We start from the raw sequence: 22,419 nt of genomic DNA, 5'->3' as shown, positions 1-22,419 counted from the left end.
AATCTAATCTAAAGTAATTTTTGCTTATTAGTATGGTTGAATTAGATCATTGAAGGTCATTGGTTAATAAAGTGAGATTAAATACATATTTGTGTAATTTAATATAGTTTGCATAAAATTCTGAGATTGCATTTCACTGTTTTTATTCATTTTGAGGAATACTGAATGTTTTCTTGCAAGTGAGATGAGTAAATGTATGCTCACATTTAGTCTAGAACTACAATAACCATGTTCACACATCACACACACAACACCTCTTCACTTTATTTCTTTCAACATGGGGACAGGAGAGGACTTATTTGAAAAAGTAACTTAGATATCTTGTTGTAAATTGAAAAAGTAATGTGTTACTTTACTAGTTATTTGAAAAAGTAATCTGATTACGTAACGTAATTGTAATGCATTACCCCCCAACACTGCAGATCATACTATCAGAAGCTCAGAGCTGTGATTGCACTAATGTGCTGTGATTATGCACATATGCTTTTATTCATAACCTAATGTCTATGAACTAAATATCTTGATTCGATGTGAGTGCAGAGTGCAGTGAGTGTGATCCGAGTACTGGGTGACTGACAGGAAGACCATGACACTGTAAATATATGATCTATATGAAAAAAACTATATGATAAAAATATATATATTCATTTTTTCAAAAAATGTAGCTTGAACTTGTATGCTGTACTTCTATAATTCTGATGAAGTCAACTTTTACAGCAGGCTTGTATTTACGCAAGCTATTCCAAGCATACTGTAGTCACTCAAATCACAACTCACTCACTTCTTTCTTTTATGTACAGGTCAATATTAAATATTTGTTTGAGATGATGATCACTGGGCAAAACCTGGTTAAAGTAGACTTTCAAAAATGGCACCTTGTCTCCATGTCAATCAAAGTCCAATCACCCCATAGTCCTGATTAACAGAAGAATATTTTTATTTAAAAATTAAAGCTTATACCAATAATACAAGCCATGATATTGTAAACTTAGTCATGTTACATTCTATTTGGATTTCAACAGCAGAGGAACAATACGAAAGCAATGAGGCAAATTGTATTTTTTTTAAACAACATCTATTTCACTATAGAACAGGATAAAAATGAAACCAAAACAGTTATTTTTTGAGATTGAAGGGTCTGTGCCAAACATTTCAACCAAAATCACAGGACAATAAATAAGCATAAAATATCAAAACACTGATCAACGCATGGTTTCTTGAAAAAATAAAATAAAATCTTGAAAATATTTGAGTGAAATGAAGAAGCAAAAGGTCAAATACTCAGATGGCATTGAAATATTTGAGCAATTAAGACAGCCGAGGCTCAGGCCTCTGCATTCACATTCAAAAATCAGTATTTCATCTTTGTGCTTGTTTTAGCTTTGTACAGTAGTGCATAAAGACATACTATGCTGGTAGTGAGTCGTTCATGATGATTAAATTAATATCCATTTAAACATAAAACAGCACACTCTCTTTTAAATATATTAAAATCACGGTTATGTGGATATAATCCAAGCTAGTTTGGCCCAGGATCTAATTTGTGTGTATGATATAATGATATACTCATTTGCTGGTGCCTGTGTGTCTGTTACTCTTCTCTGGCAACACAGACAGGTCTGACAGATGGAGTGTTCTGTAGGAAGTGGGGTCCGACTGATAGTGAGTGGGCAGTGAGTTGGGGGAGGGGTAGGACTTCACTAAACTGCAATATTGGCCCTTCTCTCAGTCTGAACTATAACATTGATTTAAAAGATTATTCAGCTAACATGAAATCATGTTATTTGACCCTGATCGCTTTTGTTGAATGCATCAGAATAATAAATTGGTAAACCCAATGAAAACAAGATTTATTTGTGTGATCACTGATTGTGTACTAACGGCCTTCTTTACACACACAACTTTTTTTTTTTTTTAATAGAATTTCCTCAAAGTGGATAAATTCACTGAATAACAACTGTCCTAAAACAGTACAGTCCTGAAAATGACAAATTTGATGACTTTGGAAACGTTCAGCAAAGTTGTCCTGCATGGTAAACAATGTACAAAACCAGTAAATGGCCATCAGGGTGACAAACAGCTTGTAACAGACACACAGAGATTTGGTTCAACATTTTAAAAATTATTCCTCAAAGGAATGTTTTGATTTGAATACATTTATGCACTGTCCACAGCATTTGCACCATTATAGTGATCAACACAGAAAATTCTTTTCTAGTTTTGTTTATGCCAAGAGTTGAGTTTGCTCCATGCTTACATGTAACATTTGAAAGTCAATGAGTTTACAGGTTGTACCAGTCACTGAAAGATTGTCAGTAAACGATTTTGTTACACTAGTCTATGATTTACAAAAAAACTATGATTTTTCAGTTTTTTTTCTTCTGTTTTTAGTGATTTTTGATAAATGACAAATGCTGTAGATAGAACCTGTATTTACATTCCATTAAGTTAATTAATTTATCATTGTGGATAAAAAAAAACCTGTTTTCTCACTCACTTGTACCTTGCAAGATCAGATTTCTATTTTAAAAAAATCATAATCTTTCTGTTCTAATCATCAAAGAATTATGTATCATGGTTTCCACAAAAATATTAAACAGCACAACTGTTTTCAACATTGATAATAATAAGAAATGTTTTTGAGCACCAAATCATCATACTAGAATGATTTCTGAAGGATCATGTGACACTGAAGACTGGATGCTGAAAATTCAGCTTTGTCATCACATGAATAAATTACATTTTAAAATATATTAAAATAGAAAACTGTTAAATTGTAACATTATTTCACAATATTACTGTTTTTACTGTATTTCTGATAAAATAAATACATCCTCAGTGAGCATAAGAGACTTCTATCAAAAACATTAAATGTATGGTAATGTATAATATAAAAAAAAAAACAATGATAAAATCTATAAAGCTACACCTAAATCTAGATTTAAATTGAAATCTAAAAATAATAGAGATTAAATCTTTTGCAAATCACAGTATTTCCAATTTACTTTAATTATTTTACAATCTTATGAAGATTTAGTGTCAACAGCACTCTGCAAAGGAAACAATGTCACAAAATACTACATCAGCATGAATGAATAATGTAAAAGAAGCTAAAATGTTTAAAGAAAGGCTGGGTAAGTGAGAGAACAGGTTTTACTGTGGAAATTTAGATTCTTCACTTTAAAACCAATTAAAAATATATAAATATGCTGGTTTCATACATGTACACAATTCCACATGTTGGTGCTAAAACTGGTTAAGGTTGTAAATATAGAAGATTGTAAATATAGAATTAGCATTGTTCAGGTTTTGCGTTATGGACCAATCACTACAGTCTTTGGCAGTATAATAACAGCACAAAAACAGAGACAAAACTCTTTCAATAAATATGACGAATATGTAAGTTCATCAAAAATAAATAATAAAATTCACTTACTCAGTACCAACTAAAACACGAAAGCAGTTCTGCAATAATAAAAAGACTGTAACAGCAGCAATTAAAGCGTGTGAATGAAAGTCATTCTCATTTCTTGCAAACTATCATGAGGCTTTGAACTAACAACACTTAAAAGAAACAGGTACAATCTCTTGTGTAAGAAGGAGGTGTTTTCAAGCTTCTGTAAATTTCCTAATTTCATCTCAAAGCTGCCTGGAAGGAAACATCATTTTGAGGACATATGACTAGTTCGAGAACAACTGGAGACAATTAGGGTGGTAGCAGTACTGTCTAAAGAAATTCAGAGCATTGGTACTTCCAGCTGGATCACATGAGATCATTGATTGAAGATGCTTATTCCAACAGCAGAGAGAGACTCTGCCGTATCAGAAGCTTTTGCACATAATCACACACAGATGTCTGCTTGTAATTTAAACATTTCCTTGCTCATAATTAAAAAGAAGTTCAAAATGTACTTGCTCATGCAAACTGCAAGTCTCAGCAAAGCTGTACGAGCTGCCAACTTGGGCAAATACTGATTATACATCTTAACTAATCAGATACGCAGACCCACATATAAACTATGTTAAATGTAACCAGAGTAAAACAAGCTCATAAAATAAATAAATAGAAATTAGCAAAAAACATCACAACTATATATGTCCCATTGTCATGATTTCTGCTATCGATGCAAGCTGTGATTTACAAATTTAACATTAGTTGGATACAGTGTTTCGGCATTTTGATACATAAAACCTTGAGGTGCAGCATCAATGCTTTTTAGAGTCCAACTAAACCATTTTGCATGATATAGCGTCCAACAACACGCAAACCGAGAAGGCAAAGGTATGCTGAGGGAAAATGTACATCATTCTGTACGGAGAGCAGCCTCTCTCAGTCTTACTGAATGAGACTATGACAGGCTTAACACCACGCTGCGTTTAGATCTGCCTGACAACATCTACATACAACCATACGGACCCCAGTACAAACAGAAAGACACATATTAAGGCCATTTTGTATTAAATGTAGTAGGCTAACCTCTTCTAGAGACCAACCACACATCCGGAATTAAAGTCTGATAATCATTGTAACACATAGTAAACATTATCTCTCTCTCTCTCTCTCCTTCTGGTTCTGCGACACTATCTTTCTCTCTTACACACACACACACACACACACACACACGCACACACATATACTGACAGTTCAGATTGCCAAGAGGTTGATCTTTCAACATGTGAGACCCATTTATGTACACGCACACTTCTCATTGTTACATTGAGTTATAAATCCTGTAAAAACGTCTTAGCAGTAAAAGGAAAATTGCTGTGTTTGTAGGCTCAGAAATTGAAGAGGTCCCTAAACCTAATGCTAAATGTACATCATAAATGGAGGCCTTGGTGTCTGCTTGTTATTGTGTTCATCCCACTAGATATGAAGTACACACGCATAGAAATATTGTCGTGTTTGAGCACTGATGGCCTGCTGAACGTTATTACGAGGGCAGAACTTGTGTTATGATATATCTGATCGCTTTAAGTCTGTTACTGTTATGGTAAGGAATAAAGAAAAAAAGTATATTTAAATACTGATTGGTGTCTTGATGTTGGATTTAGGTATTGGAGATTGGAGTCAGCTAAAGGTCTGCTTGTAAAAGGATGGTTCAACCTAAACGTCTGTTGTGTTTGAAGACATGAGACTTGAGGAACTGAGGGTCAGTCCCTGCCCCATGTGTTTGGATGAAGGTCAACTCCTCTGTGAGGAGTGATGTGAAGGTTGTGCGCTCATGGAGGCTTTACTCTTCTGAGGTCTTTCGAAGCTGTCTTTCGTACAGGCTGAGTACATGATGAACAAACTGATACTGCTCCGCTGTTTGGATCATCCCACCTCTGAACACACAACAACATTAACAACAGCATGAGACCAACTCATAATATACTTCATCCACAGAATAGCATCTAGCAGTCCACCTTTATAGCACTTCACAAGAGACTAATATTACACCGTAAGTCTTGCAAGTGTTTTTATCTATGACTTTAGGTTGGCCCGGCTACCACTGAGGCCAAACAGCTAATATTCTGACACTCATGATTAACAGAACATACAGTGAATTTTACCTGTCCAAGCGTAGCTGGCTAGTGGTCTTCAGGATGTCAACCACCCCTTCAATGCTTAGCTGCTGGCACAAGATGGAGGTAGCAATGAAACAGCCAGTGCGTCCAATCCCTGCACTAAAAGTAGAGAAAAAATAAATACATTCATATATATCCATACATATATACTGGCTAAAGCCAAAGTAAGAAAGGAGAAACAGTCCAATAGAAAGTTGCAGGATGATGGTATAGGTTAAAAATATTTTAATTTTTTTAGTTTTACAGGTTATAATATATAAGCTTTTTTCTTTTAGTAACTGTTTTGTAATCCTTAAAGTTAGGGTAGGCAATTTTTTATAAACACTTTTTGTTAGACTGATAGAAACTCTTCACATCCTGATAGCAATCAATAATAGAAGTGGTCTAAATATTAAAATATGTACATTTATCTTTTGTGGAAGTCTCAGGACCAAAAAAACATTTGTTCATTCATTATACGATGTGTTCTTCCTGCCTGTCAACATATGTATTTCCATACCTCCATGCGCCCTGCTTGCGCAGACATCAAACTTCATCAGCGCGTTCCATAAGGCTATGCAGAGTTGTAGACAGACACTCACTGAACGAACGCCAAAAGCAAACAGCAGCTGCCTTTTACAATTCCTTCTGAGCCAAAACAACGAACTTATTCTGCGTTCATGCCATGTCTTTACTGTAATTACAAGATGGCAACGTTCTACCTGGGACGTTCCACCCAGAGCTGTTCACCTTCTTGGACTCTGATTTTTGTGTTTCTATGTCATGTCACCACTATCAACACCGAAATGAATCTGCAGCAGTCAGGTGATACAAGTAAGAGCTCTGTAAGTTGTTTACGTTTATTGTAATGTTACGTGCTTTGAGACATGTGCTAATTTAACGCCGTCTCTCGTGACGCTTTGCAGACTTTGCTCTGGCTGTGCGCATTCATGTGTTTTGGAGGAGGCGTGGCTTTGGAGACGCTCTGAAGTGAGAGTGCCTGCCCTACCTTTAACACGCTGAAAGATGAAAAGTCTGTGTTACCTGCAGTGGACAATGACAGGGCCACTGTTGGGTGGGGCCTGTTTCCTCGCTTCCTCCACTTCCTGAACCAACTCCAGGAGAGGCGGGGCCTTGTCTGGAGTTTTTTGATCTGGCCAGGATGTGTACCAGTACTGTCTGAGAGTGCGCTCCTCACCCTCACTCTACACACACAAACATTCACCAACATGTTAATGCACATTTGTATTTTGTTGGCACACATGTATACACAAGAGTGTTTCTAGCCATTGTAATTCCGATTCAGCATGTTCAGTCAGCGAAAACAAGCTCCGACACATGCCAACAGACTCTGACAGGGGTAACACACTGATCCAACAAAACCAAACAAAGTGCCTGTTGCTGTCTGTCAGTATGTTGTGAATTGGCATTTATTTTTTGTTACTTTTTTAGATATATACAGTGGTGGTCAGAATTATTGGCACCCTTGGTAAATATGATCAAAGATGACTGTAAAAATAAATCTGCATTGTTTATCCTTTTGATCTTTAATTCATAAAATTAGCAAAAATCTAACCTTTCATTGAAGGAAAAGAATTGAAAGTGGGGGGAAAATCACATTATGAAATAAATGTTTTTCTCCAAAACACATTGGCCACAATTATTGGCACCCTTTTATTCAATACTTTTTGCAACATCCTTTTCCCAAGATAACAGCTCTGAGTGTTCTTTTATAATGCCTGATGAGTTTGGAGAACACCTGACAAGAGATCAGAGACGATTCCTCCATACAGAATCTCTACAGATCCTTCAGATTCCCAGCTCCATGTTGGTGCTTCTTCTCTTCAGTTCACCCCACTCATTTTCTTTAGGGTTCAGGTCAGGGGACTGGGATGGCCATGGCAGAAGCTTCATTTTGTGCTTAGTGACACATTTTTGTGTTGGTTTTGATGTTTGTTTTGGATCATTGTCCTGATGGCAGATCCAACCACAGCTCATTATAAGATTTCTAGCAGAAGCGGTCAGGTTTTAATTTTTTATCTGTTGGTATTTGATATAATCCATGATGCCATGTATCTGAACAAGATGTCCAGGACCTCCAGCAGAAAAACAGGCCCACAACATTAAAGATCCAGCAGTATATTTAACCGTGGGCATGGGGTACTTTTTTTCCATGTGTGCACCAAACCCATCTGGTGGGTTTGCTGCCAAAAAGCTCTTTTTTTAGTTTCCTCTGACCATAGAAGCCGGTCCCGTTTGAAGTTCCAGTCTTGTCTGACAACTGAATATGCTGGAGATTGTTTCTGGATGAGAGCAGAGGATTTTTCTTGAAACCCTCTCGAACAACTTGTGGTGATGTAGGTGCTGTTTGATCATTTTTTTAGGCTTTCTGAGACTCAAGACTCAACTAATTTCTGCAATTCTCCAGCTGCGATCCTTGGAGAGTCTTTGTCCACTCAAACTTTCCTCCTCACAGCGCATTAGGACGATTTAGACACACGTCCTCTTCCAGGCAGATTTGTAACATCTTTAGTTGAACTTCTTAATTATTGCCCTGATAGTGGAAATGGGGATTTTCAATGCTTTAGCTATTTTCTTACAGTCACTTTCTATTTTGTGAAGCTCAACAATCTTTTGCTGAACATCAGAATTATATTCTTTGGTTTTTCTCATTGTGATGAATGATTAAGGGAATTTGGCCTTTGTGTTTCCTCATGTTTATACTACTGTGGAACAGGAAGTCATGGCTGGACAATTTCATGTTCATGATTACCCTGGTGTGCTAAAAAAAATGTAAATATGAATGGGAATATACTTCAGAGATATTTTACTCATAAAAAATTCTAGGGGTGCCAATAATTGTGGCCAATGTGTTTTGGAGAAAAACATTTATTTCATAATGTGATTTCCCCCCCACTTTCAATTCTTTTCCTTCAATTGAAGGTTAGATTTTTGCTAATTTTATGAATTAAAGATCAAAAGGATAAACAATGCAGATTTATTTTTACAGTCATCTTTGATCATATTTACCAAGGGTGCCAATAATTCTGACCACCACTGTAGACATTGCAGTACAGAGTGTGTTGTTCCCTCACAAACTGCACATGCAATAAAGAGCTGCTTCGTGTGTTGCCCATGTGTTATTGACTATGGCTGTTTCTCAATTCCAAGAACACAGAGAACAGACTTGCGTTCTCGTGGAGTCCGGTCTTGCCAGGCGACCTTGAAAGAACGAACTCGGAAGGACGCGAGGACACAGAACGCATCATTTGAGAATTGAGATGTGCTGCGATCTTGTTGCTCAACTGACCGTCCCAGCATATTATAAGTAGCGGCTAATACACAATAAATGCAACATAACATCACAAACAAATGTCATAACCTATTAAAAGATTTCTTTTATATTATTATAGACATTGTTTTCATATAATTTTATATCTTTTTGTTTTACCGCAAGTATTTATGAAAATGAGTAGGCTAGCCTTTGTGTTACATGCTTTGTCAATGTTAAGATTCTTTTTTATATTCCAATAAAAATACTGCAGGCTTTCTTCAGGTTATCACTTAATTAAAATTAAGCAAAACAAACAGACAAATGTTTACTTTCACGAGCCGTCACGTATTTGCGAGCTTGTAGCGGGAATCTCATAAGTGAGAACGAGAACTTTAAAGCTTGCAGGCTTCCGTACGTTGACCTCCCGCAGGGTCTTCTGGGATTTTTAACTGTTTGATTGTCTCAAGTCTGCATTCGATGCATCCTCAATATCAAGAACACATCTGGTTACTTTCATGCATCCTCTGTTCTTGCGTTCTTGAGTATTGGAATTGAACTTCGACGGTTGATGATGACGTAGAGCAAGAACACAAGGACGCAAGATCGCTTAAGAATGCATATTGAGAAACAGCCTATATTTTGAGGGCAAAGGCCTTGTTAATGGTTTTCAGTTTTGTTCAAGGTAATTAAAGCAACAGTTTTTCAGCAACAGAAGAATATGTAAAAAAGTATGGTATTTGGGGTAAAAGGTGCCCCTGCTGTTGGGGCTAAACGCACAGTAATTAACATGATAATAAATAGCTGGCTGATAAATAATTTGTACAAAAATTGTGCCTTTTTCCCCATGCTGGTGAGCATTTTACCCTGTGCGGGGTAAAAGGTCTACCTTGCCACCTCATACAATTATAACATTTTTAAACAAACAAATCACTTTTGTGATTTATTTTCACGCAAAATATGTTGCTCCATCAATGTTCAATAAAAACATGTATATTTTTTCTGCAATCATACACTACTGGGAGCAGAGAAAAGCACATTTTTCCTTTAGCCCCCCCTTATATCCTATCTCTTTAAGATTTCTTTTTGTGATTAACTACATTTCCTTCAATTATGTGAAACACTGCATTGCTAAGAATATTTGTTGCCATGACAGCAATGCCTCCAGAGGAAACAGTAGAAAACACACTTAGAAGCAGAAAAATGTTGTGCTCAACCTGGACTTCTCACTTTCTGTCCGTATCATCTTTCTACTTCACTTTCACACAAACTTTTAAGAGGTTAAAAGTTTCTTTTAAGATATACTTGATACTTCCTGTTTTGGGTTGCCATTGTTAACTTTGTTTCCTTGCAAATTCTATTTCTTTAGTTGGTATCAGTGTGCCAAATGTCTTTAATAATCATAAGAAGAAAAAACTAATACAATAGACACCATGTTGTACGGCAACCAATAAAATATAAAACATTATAACTGTTAGTCAAGTCAGTTAATACATTAAAAGTCCATCAATTATTAGTTCACTTTAAAATAATATAAATAAATTTTTACCAAAGCACACTAGAACACAAAACAGACCTTCACAGTGAAAATCCTTAGACTGTAGTCATCTGCCTGGATGACCTGTTTGACAGTGATCTCGATACCCTCACAGATGACACTGTCCTCTGGCCAGTATTCTGTGCATTTCTGTGGGTCACACAGACAAATATGTTTGATTTAATTCATATTGAAATCCAGCACAGCTCATTTTAACCCATTCAGAAAAACAAAACAAAAAAACAATTAACTATTACTGATGACTCACTGAAATTCACCTAATGATGTTTTATTAACAACGTTTGGGAGGAGCATGTTCAAATGATCTATCCAATCAGCATAAGAGGAGGCCTATAAACACGTTGCCGACTCACCTATCTTCCTCGACAGTTTTTTCTGCATCCCTCCACCACCCCGTCTCCTCATACTAGCCTGGTTACTATCCTAACCAAAGATACGGGGGAGTACTCTGGGTTCGGGCAACATTCCGAGCTCGGAGCCCTCCCCTGGACAGCATGCCAAATACACATACTCTTTTACTCTATCTAATCATTTGTAAGTGTGAACTCGTGAAAATATTTCTAGAGAGTCAACATCACCTGAAACAGGTGTCTTTAGTAACTTTTTGACTACTGCAAAATGGCTTAAGTTACAAATTTACAAAGTGAACATTTGGGAATGTGGTTTTATCCTGAGTTAGTGCTTAGTATCAAATAGTGTCAAAATATCAAATATCAAACATAAATATAGCCAGACCTCATTTTTTTCTTCAATATTGGTGATCATGACGATAATGGGACAGCGCTCCTGCCAAACCATCCTCCAGAAATCCCCCACTGTGTTTACAGTCGGACCCTGTGTGGCGATGTATGCCTTTTCTTTCCCACCATAGCCCTAAAACAGCGTTAGATAAAAACAAAGATGGTCTAAATACTTGTTGCCCCTCATAGCCGCACTCTAAATAAATGTTTAGAGATAAAGCCTTTACTCTTTAGCCTATAGCATTTCTATGTGATCTGAAATAGTGCATACACCTGCAAAATGGTTATTTTTTACACACACACACTCACACACACACACAACTTCTGGTGTATAATATGTCATTAAAAGCTAACTCAGCTAAAAATCTAAATAAAACCATAACATTTTTGTTATCCTTTAACCATATGTCTTGAGTATCACAATAATATCGTATCATGGCTCAGTATTGTGATATTTATCGAATCATGACATGAGGGTATCGTTACACCCCTATTAAAGGATTAGTTCACTTTCAAATTAAAATTTCAGGATAATTTACCCATCCCCACGTCATCCAAGATGTTTATTTATTTATTTCTTCAGTCGAAAAGAAATGAAGGTTTTTGAGGAAAACATTCGAGGATTTTTCTCCATATAGTGGACTTCAATGGTCTCCAAACGGTTGAGGGTAAAAATTGCCGTTTCAGTGGAACTTTAAAGGTAGTGTTCCATCGACTCCTACAGTGGGAGTCGGGAGTCGGAGTCGACTCCAAAAAACCTGGAATCGAAGACCCCTATTCAAAGGGCTTTAAACGATACCAGACGAGGAATAAGGGTCTTATCTAGTGAAACGGTCGGTCATTTTCTAAAAATGTTTTAAATGTATGCGCTTTATATAAACAAATGATCGCCTTCAAGTGGTTCCGCCAAAACCGCACTTTTGTATTCTTCAAAAAGCTTACGCTGTATGTCCTACACCTTCCCTATTCAACTTATGGAACGAATGTGGTGCCAGTTCCGTTTTTTCCGTAAAATAGAATAGGGAAGGCGTAGGACATACAGCGTAAGCTTTTTGATGAATACGGAAGTGCGGTTTTGGTGGAACCACTTGAAGGCGATCATTTGTTTATATAAAGTATACATATTTAATTTTTTTTTTTTTAGAAAATGACTGATGGTTTCTCTAGATAAGACCCTTACTCCTCATCTGGTATCGTTTAAAGCCCTTTGAAGCTGCACTGAAACTGTAATTTTTACCTTCAACTGTTTGGAGACCATTGAAGTCCACTATATGGAGAAAAATCCTTGAATGTTTTCCTCAAAAACCTTCATTTCTTTTCGACTTAAGAAAGAAGGACATGGACATCTTAGATGACATGGGGGTGAGTAAATTATCAAGAAATTTTAATTTAAAAGTGGACTAATCCTTTAACAACCCTAAAAATGTTATTGTTACACTACAAACTTGTTCATTTTATGAAATTTTATTAAAACAACTTAAATACTATATCAGCCAGCAAAGTTACATTTAGCATTTGATGCTAACACAGACTCACCTTCAAATAATTAGCATTGATGTAGGTGCTGAGAAAATCACCTTCCTCTTTTGCTTTTAAGCAAACTCTGCTATGTGTGTCTGCAATTTAGAGATAAGATCTTACAAATACAAAGATATGCCAATATCAAGAAGAAACATCATGAGAAGTTTCCACATAAAACTGTGTATAAAGTTTTATACGCACTTGGTAGTATAGTTTTGTAGCGATTCTTCCTCACCACGCCGGGAATATTATATTCTTTTGGGTCCACGAAGTTCATGGGTGTCTCCTATTTCCACCAGAATCCCAAGATGAACAGTGACGTCATGTTACGATCACTGTTTTGTTGTGTATATGCTTGTAACTGTGAACAATACTCACATAGAACTCCGCCTGCAGTACAGCGTCATCCAGTGCGCGCTTGTGCAGCTGCTCGGGGGTGAGCAGGTTTGACGCGTTCTGCAGGTATTCCTGTGTGCCCTGCTCTCTAGGGGACAGCAGCGCACCGTAGGGCTCTGTAGTACCAGGGGTGCACATGTCCAATGTCAGCGACACATTAGAACCTCTCCTGAAAATCACAACAGAGTTTGTGCGATGCGATTATTCAGATCACAACTGAGTTTTTCAAGTGTTAAAGTTATTATTATTTGTAAGAACAGTATGAATGGGTCACAACTACTTTTCTTTTTATAAATGTTTCTGTTTTGTGCACTTTAGGATATAAAATTCTGCATGAAAATGGGAAGTGGGAATTCATCTGGTGTTAAAATATTTATTTAAAGTTGCCTTTTAAATATTGAACAATTGCTTTTTAATGTTTAATTATGACACAAGTGGATAACTTTTCCATCCTCACCACTTCTGCATTTATTATTCTTTCCTCATTGAAATATTCAGCATACTGTCACGTTAAACACTAAACTAACAAAGCCATCATAGAATATTCTAAAAGCAAACAACAACAAATTATTTATGAGATGTAATATCCATCAAATGTGTAGCATCCAGAAAAAATGGCCCGTTTTATTACCTTTCCTGCAAGCCCACAGGTTTGACAGTGAGAGTGGCAGGGTCAGCTTCGGTTTTCATGTCCATAAAGCAATCGAACACGGGCGTCTCCGGAACAGCATCCAGCTCATAGAAATCCTCATGTTTAGCGTCTGTCCATTCTGAATATGTAAAGGAGGGCTGCCTGCTCATGGACTGACGACGGTCGTCAGGGAAGCAAGATGGGTTGCCAGGCACCAGGGTTTTAATGCAGAACAGCGTCTGTTGTGACAGCAAATGGAAAGTTCAAGCTTTATACAATGGAATGAGTGAATGCTAAACAATGCAGGGTTCAAATCAGCTGCTGCAACTCTGTTTACACTGAGCACATGCTGTAGTGCAGTTTGATGGGAATCAAGCTCTGAGTAGCAAAAGGCAAAAACATACAGAACATACTCACTCCAGTACCAAGGATGACTACACCTAAGAAGAGTGTGGCTATGAGGGGCAACATGCTCTCCACCCTCCATATCTCCATCTGTAGACAAGAGCATTCATATGTTTTTTTGTTATTTTGTCACTTCAAAAACTGAATGATATAGAAGTCATTTCAGTTCAAGCTCCGTCACCTGTTGATCATAGGCATCACTGGTGGAGAGAAGGTACTGAAGGAGATCCAAAACTTTATGTGCTGCTGGAAAAGCCCTGTATCCATTCAGCATGTAAAGGACCCACAAACCCTGAACACATCATCAAAACATTTATTTTTACACATGCACACACACACACAAACCCTTCAAAAGTTAAAAGTGACCTACATAACTAGGGATGGCAAAGAAAGATATGAGATGTTTTTATATGAATCACAAAATTTGGCTGAAACTGTCGTTTGCGTTTTGGTAAGTTTAATGTCAAATTAATAAATGAATATTGTTTTGTAAATACACTACCGTTCAAAAGTTTGGGGTCTGCAAGATGTTCAAAATGTTTTTGAAAGAAATCTCTAATGCTCACCAAGGCAAAATTGTGAAATATTATTATAAATTTTTTTCCCTATTTTTTCATATATTTTAAAATGTGATTTATTCCTGTGATGCAAAGCTGAATTTTCAGCATCGTTACTCCAGTCTTCAGTGTCACATGATCCTTCAGAAATCATTTTAATATGCTAAATGGCTGCTCAAGAAACATTTCTTTTTAGTATTAATATTGAAAACACTTGTGCTGCTCAATATTTTGTGGAAACATGATACAAATTTTTTCAGGACTCTTTGATGAACAGAAAGTTCAAAAGAACAGCAATCTTTTGTAACATTGTACAATCACTTTTGATTAATTGAATGCATACTTCTGAATAAAAGTATTCATTTCTTTCAAAAAAAAAAGAAAAAAAAAGTGACCCCAAACTTTAGAATGGTAGTTTATATATATAAGTCTTACACAGCTGTTTACTGGTTTGTCAGACAGGAAGGCATGTGGTGCAGTTATTGACTACAGGGTCGATCACAGCAGACCCTGGAACAGCCTGTCTTTCTATACTTATGCACAAACACACTCAAACAGAAGGACATTCGAGCACACAGATATACAGACACCACAACAACTGTTTTATTGTCTATTTACATGACAAAAGCCTTCATTATAAATTTAAAACACTCCTGGTTTCAAAAAGTCAAAATTATTCAGCTACACAACATCATTATTCAGTGTTTAATTTTAGCTAAAGGCCAAATTTGTCACTTTTAGACAAAGCCAGAACATGGAAATAAACTAAATATTTTCATACATACAGCGATAAAAATCAATAGACAGTCAGTGGTGTGCACACTGCATAAAGTGTGATATGTATGTATTAAGGATTTATTTCTTAATTATTTGAGAGAATGTACATGAACTCACTGTGAGTTGAGACAGTGTGTACAGCAGGAGGAAAGCTCCAGCTGTAACACTAGCTTTCAAAACTCTTTCCCACAGAGCACCACCAACCCCTAACAGGGGATCGTGGGTAGGTGGGGTGGCACTCTCCTGCTCTTTGGGTGCGTCCTCTCCAACAGGGGCTTCTGCCATGCTGCTCTCGAAACTTCCTGTCTTTAAACAGCTGAAACAGACACAGAGAAAACCATATTTACTAAAGGCAGAATAAGATGTGTGTAAATATGTACAGCAAAAACAAAATGAACAGCTAATTTAGAGCAAAAAGGAGCAAGAATGCAGCTGAATGTAATCGGAGAGTAGTACACTACAGCTTCTGCAGTACAGTCGCATAATTCATGGCATTCCTGTGGGAGGAATGACACATTTAGAGGTGGACTATGCAAATGAGACAGTGCTGCGGACATAACGCTAACATGGGGTGTTATGCCATATACAGTGTGAACAGCACTGTAGCAATCTTGTCACAAGATCCATAATGATTAGCATTAAGAAAAGATTAGATGTTTGAGCAGCAGTGAGTAAGGTTTTTCTAATTACATTACATTCACCATCTAATTTTGCATTTTTACTGTTAGTCTACTGCTTTATTTTTTATTTATTAAATGAGAACCATTGACCATTTAAGGAATCATATGTTTCAAAGCATGTTAAGGCATGAGCTGAATTCAGCTAATTTAAACTGAAATATTCCCACATCATGTGAGAGTAGGCTACTGCTGATCAAATTTTTATCACTTTTTTCAAAGCAGAAATGCTTATGACACACCGTGTTTAATATTTAAGCACTTTACTGTGTACTGACAGTGACTATCACTATTCAAAAACATTAAAGGTGTACACTATTGCTGCTTTGTCAAAGTTAAAGCAATATAAGCAAGAGTTAATATTTCGACTTCAACCATACATAAACCAGCCATATAATTTTGTTTAATCCATGATCCATAAATCAATAAAAATGAAGATGGAACCTAGCCATCAATTTATTCCAGTCGTCACTCAAACTGCTTTGCAGGAATTTAAAAAATACTTTAATTTTTAAAAATTTCTATTTATATATATATATATCCCGTATATTAACCATTGTATTTTTAATTATTATATTTTGAAAGAAATGCAAAACTTTATTCTCTCCATTTCATCAACTTGTTTCAGAGTAACTGGTATCAGTTATAAACAAACACATTACTCAATTTAATATTAACACACATTAACTAAATTCTGAAGATTAAATTAATATTTCTTAACTTTCTGAATGTTATTAATTCATATACTGTAATTACAAATAATATTAAACATCAAACTGGTTTCTTAGCATTTTCTTCACGCAAAGCACAAATTCAGTGCATTTTCCTGCCCTCTTGATTGACAGGATATATCGGCTGTTTTCAAATCATTGGCTGATAGCCGATGGCCCGATGGTGTGAAAATGTGCTTTTATCGGCCAATACCGATTATTAGCCGATATATTGGTGCATCTCTAATATATATATATATTATATACACACACACAAGCAAAAAGTCAGACAGAGAAGGCTGTCTCACCTTTAGTGCAGAGTCAACACTCAGGGCTGGAGTGGATCACTCTGATCAATACTCCAGCTCCACACACACACACACAAACGCACACATGCACACACACACACACACACACACACACACAGAGGCTGCATTTACAAGAAAAACAGTCACTTCAGCAACAAATACACCCACCCCCCTTTCTTTCACTCCTTTATCTCCCTCTGACCCTCACCTCATCCCTTCTCTTCTCTGCATTTCTCCCTTCCTCTCTTCTTTTGTCTATTCTCTATTCTTTTCCTCTTTCATCTTTCTTTAATGTTTACCCCTCTCTCTTAATACCTCTGACCCTCATCTGCGAATAGTCTCCTTCTATCCATTTCACCTTTATCCATCTTTGCCTCCCCCCCCCCCTTTTTTTTACCTCTCCTCTGTAATGAATATTATTAATTTATTTATCCCTGTACTCTATTCATGCTGCAGCTGGATGCTCTTGAATTATCAGAATGAGTTATAAAGAGAAGAGATCGCTGTGTTGAAGGATTCGCACGCACACACACACGTATACACTCAAGTACACACCCTTCTCAGATTGTCTTTCATCAAACCTAAGCATAATCATCTCAAGCCACTTGCTTAATCAGCATTCAATTCCCAGCCACAAACTGTCTGACAGGGAGAGATGGAGAAAGAACAGCCTCTGCAGGCAGGTATCTGAATGAAACCGAGGATTAAATGGGACATAAACAAACTATTTAGTAAGGGAAACTATATGTTTTTCTTCTTCAGAGATTTGACAACATCTATGTCATTTGTCAATGATAAATACACAGCATTCATTACCGAACATTCAAAAGGTTGTGGTTGGTACAATTTTTTAAAATGTTTTTCAAAGAAGTCTCTTATGCTCACCAAGACCATATTTATTTGTACATTTAAAGGATTTTTTCACCCCAAAATTAAAATACTGTCATTCCAATCTCGTAAGACTTGTGTTCATCTTTGAAACGCATGAAACGCATCTTTGAAAGTCCTTTTTGATGAAATCTAAGAGCTTTCTGTCCATCCATTGACTGCCTTTGCAACTGACACTTTAAAAAGTTTATAAAGAGATCGGAAAACTAATCCATATTAATCGAGCGGTTTAGTGCAAAATTTAAGAGACTCGATCCCTTTTTATGATGAACAGATTTAATTTAGGCTTTTACTCGCATATAAACATTGATCAGCGAACATAAGCAGAAGCTCAACCTAACCTGAATGACGCACAAGAACAAACCTCCTCCGGAAGCTCAAACGTGCGGAAGAGGTTTGTTCCTGTGCGTCATGTCAGAATGTTCGCTGATCAATGGACATCTCTTAGATTTCATCAAAAAGATCTTAATTTGTGTTCCGATGATGAACGAAAGACTTACAGGTTTAGAAAGACATGAGGGTGAGTAATTAATGACAGAACTTAACTTCATTTTGGGGTGAACTATCCCTTTAAATTGAATATTTAAAAATACAATAAAACAGTAATACTGTGAAATATTATTACAATTTTCAATTGCAATATTTAAATTTTATTATTTACAATTTTCAATTTTATAACAATTTTTACAACTGAATTCTATTTTAATATATTTTAAAATGTAATTTATTGTTGTGATGGCAAAGTTGAATTTTCAGCATCATTACTCCAGTCTTCAGTGTCACATGATCCTTCCCTTCGGAAATCATTCTAATATGCTGATTTGGTGCTCAAGAAACATTTATTATCAATGATGAAAACAGTTGTGCTGCTTAATATTTTTGTGGCAATAGTATAGCTAAATAAAAGTATTAACTTACTGACCATAAACTTAATGTGTATACAAATAAATTTACCTTAATATTGAATTAAACTCTCAAGTCAAACACTTAAAACTTATTATTGAATTAAAGTCAGCTTACTTTCTGACTAATAACTTCTGTTAAAACTTTATTTTCATGATTGTAAAACATCAGAATTTAAGATTACAAACTCAATTCATTTCTCACTAAACTACATAGCACTTATCAATTATGAACTTATTTAAGTTATATGTCATTATTATGTTGCCTTGAAAGAGCCATTTCTATTTTTAAAAATATTATACATTTATCTTAATTCTTTAAATTTAATTTCTGTTAAGACAAAAAACCTTGTGAGCTAGTGTTGTGTGTATACAAAAAGACTCACAACACACATGGCTTTCATAAATCACAGAATAATCAAAAATATAATTTACTTTGAGAGAAAGAACAGACATACTTCATAAAGAATCAAAAATAGAGCACTTACTGTATAAAAAAAGCAAAGTTAGGCTCACATGACAGTGACAAATGCCTCTCTCAGGACCTAAAACAAACTAGGAGTAGTGAGAAGGAAAATTAGGAAAATTAGAAATTTTGTATATGCATTGCATTAAGAATCTCAATTTATATAGCAGTATTTACTGTATATAGCAGTAGATGATCATTCTTACTCATGCAGCTCTGTACAGGGCGCTACAGATGGTGATACAAGCATAAGACACTGCGTGCCAAGTCAACCAACAGTATGGAGTCACTGAGCGGTATCGAATAAATAGCCCTCCATGTGTGTCTATCACAGAAAAATGACAGGTGGTCAAAATATAGCAGGAGATATGATTAATCCAAGCAAGACATCCAGGAATCAAACACAGTATAGGCGACAGGCTAGACAAAAGGACTAAAAACAATGAAGAACTTAAGATCTGTGGGGGACGTATCTAAAACCCGAACACACACTCAGTCTTCTCTACGATCAGTAAACAATAGCCGCAGAGGTCTGGTCTGGTGATGACGTGATCTACATTGGCATGGGGGTAACCATGGAAACAAATACACTCAGCAGCAAACGGTTTATATAGAACCACAATCAACACCCCCCTCCACACACACACACACACAAAGATACACACTCTCTGACACCCACACATACAGACACGCAAAGGGATCATGCAGCAGACACAATCCATAGTGGAATAAAAGGAGAAACACAGTTCCCATCTGGCATAGACGTTTCCTGCCTTTTGTGTTTGAAACAAATATGAAATCCATTTCTCTTTCCACAGTTCTAATGAGATGCAAATTCATTATATAGGGCTTTTTAAAGCCAAAATCTATAACCAACCCTAACCTATACATACAAACACGTATTAACAGCATAAACTAAGCATAGACATATTCCACAGGCCTCCGCACTGTACAATGAGGCAGACTTTACATCCTGCACGCTATTCTGAACTATAGTCTGAGATTAAAACAAAGTTAATATGTCAGCAATACTTTTAACAACAACAATGGAGGGTAATAACTGTTGGCAATTCAGCATGGCCTTATTTATTTTCATTTTGGATACATTAGAAGTCTATATCCATAAAGGAAACATTTTTAATTCTCCCCAGCAAAGAATTAGCTAATGGCTATACTGATTTTTTTTCTATGTTAATAGTTTTAATGAAAGAGAACAGCATGAGAGAGAGAGAGAGAGAGAGAGAGAGAGAGAGATAGATTACCTGCTTAATAGCAGCCCTACACTATAGGGCCGGTGTTTTATTGTGCTTGCTTGTATGAGAGGATTACGCTTTATACTGGATGAGTTAAATCGGTGTGTTTTTGTTCTGCATACTGGGCCCAATATTGCGCTGCACCTTTGGATTTCCATGAATGAAAGCTGTCATGGTTTCCAAAGAACCCACCTCTCCGTCTCACTCTCCATTTCTGAAAAGCATAGCTGATGTGATTAACTGGTTGTATACATTTCAGAGATGAACGACAAAGACAGGGCCACAGATCATTTGTGAGAAAGAGCGAGAGAAAACGAAAGAGTGAAATCAAGGGCAGGGGATTATTTAGACCAGTCTCCCTCCCCATGCAATATAAGTCTCATTGGCTTAATGCATTGACTAAAAGCTAACATCCCTTTCTAAAAATATTTCCTGCACAAACAGTCATTATACTGATCCAAAGTCTGAATTATTCAAACAAATGCTCAAAAAAGCAGAAAATATAATAGTCTGACTGCATATAGCCCCCACATCCCCATACACACATCAGTTAACCACATACAGGATGTCAGCCTATCTGGAGAATATCAGGCACATAGCAGAAGGGATGAGATAGTCTACACTTGTTGAATGCCTTTTAAGGATCACAAATTCATCCTCCCCAGCTTCCAAAACCCACCCAATGTGCTTTGTAAAATTATACACTGCATCTATAGCATACTGATAAAGTAAATCTGTTTTTCATCACCACAAGACCATTTACTTCAATTTCCCACCAGTCATTGTGTTCACCAACCAAAGACAACCAAACGTTTAGCCTACTTATGATAGCATGAATGACACATCCCAACGGTAGCTAGTTTTTTAAGAACGAAACATCCAGTATAAATAGGAGTACAATCACCATACTGAAACGCCTCGCTCACTGACTCGCTTCGCCTCTTCATTGAGAACAACACTGCGTCGACCGAGCGTCTCAGCATCCTCAAAAACACGACACGCGCTTCCACGGGATGAAATGGACACTGAATAATAATGTAAACCGCACCGTATACGGAAAAATACGGATGCGCTCTTACCTCTCAGATCGGTGAAAGCGATGGAAATGAGCGCGGAGATTCGCGCAGCATCATTAATATTCACATCACAGCGCTCGCGGAGACGCGCGCGGAAGAAGGACAGGCAGCGGGAGAAGCTGCAGTCGCTGCAGAGCCGAAAAGCGGCCCTCCATATGAGCCCGCCTCTCTGTACTGACAATCAAAATGAGGAGGGTCTCTCTCTCTCTCTCTGTGTGTGTGTGTGTGTGTGTGTGTGTGTGGCAGTGTGCGCGCGCGCGAGCGAGCGTGCGTGCGTAAGCGCGCGTGTCTCAATATACTCTCATCTCTCTCTTCCGAGTATATTTTTGTTTCGTGAGATCCCTTTTGTATAGTTTTCAATAGGTGTTGACGTGTGAGGTAGCCTATTGTCTTTCGCGAGGCGGATGGTGCGATGCTTCACTTTAGGTGGCAGCTAGAGGTGTAACCTAGGCAACGTATCTCTGGGTAGAATGGGGTGGAGGGTGGATGCGCTTTAGTGCCCTCTTCTCTCTACAGTCTTTTTTAAAATCGGTTTCAGATAATTACAGTTACAGTCAGGGGCTACATTGAATAAACAAAAATTGTCTTATTTTTGTACACATATAAAATAAAACAGTGACAAACTTAAATGATAGAAATCTCCTCAGCACTCACATTAGCAACAGCGTAATTTCCTTAATCCTCTGGTGCCGTGACCGAAAATTTTTACGTTTTTTTTTTTTTTTTCATCTGA

General features: G+C 36.8%; 1 protein-coding gene across 4 annotated transcripts; it reads right to left on the bottom strand.

Moving 5' to 3' along the window:
- Positions 1–913: 913 nt before the first annotated feature.
- On the bottom strand, positions 914–21,985 carry ptpn5 (protein tyrosine phosphatase non-receptor type 5). 4 transcript variants are annotated; one of them, XM_051900866.1, is made up of 15 exons: positions 21,690–21,985; positions 19,535–19,682; positions 19,380–19,446; positions 15,524–15,722; positions 14,254–14,364; positions 14,085–14,162; positions 13,668–13,906; positions 13,019–13,205; positions 12,842–12,926; positions 12,656–12,735; positions 11,115–11,252; positions 10,398–10,508; positions 6,595–6,755; positions 5,557–5,670; positions 914–5,328 (listed from the first exon to the last, which is right to left on the bottom strand). In XM_051900866.1, exons 4-15 carry the CDS (start codon positions 15,689–15,691, stop codon positions 5,235–5,237), a joined length of 1,566 nt encoding a protein of 521 aa, XP_051756826.1. In that variant the 5' UTR covers positions 15,692–15,722; positions 19,380–19,446; positions 19,535–19,682; positions 21,690–21,985; the 3' UTR covers positions 914–5,234. The 4 variants fall into 4 exon arrangements, with proteins under 4 accessions (XP_051756826.1, XP_051756824.1, XP_051756827.1 ...); XM_051900864.1 differs by having other exon boundaries at positions 19,564–19,682; positions 21,690–21,984; XM_051900867.1 differs by lacking the exon at positions 19,535–19,682.
- Positions 21,986–22,419: the final 434 nt, after the last annotated feature.

Source organism: Ctenopharyngodon idella, chromosome 7 (assembly GCF_019924925.1).
Source record: "Ctenopharyngodon idella isolate HZGC_01 chromosome 7, HZGC01, whole genome shotgun sequence".
In the NCBI taxonomy this organism is placed as follows: Eukaryota; Metazoa; Chordata; class Actinopteri; order Cypriniformes; family Xenocyprididae; genus Ctenopharyngodon; species Ctenopharyngodon idella.
The sequence above is the reverse complement of the archived record's forward strand: the minus strand, read 5'-3'. Positions and strand labels throughout refer to the sequence as shown.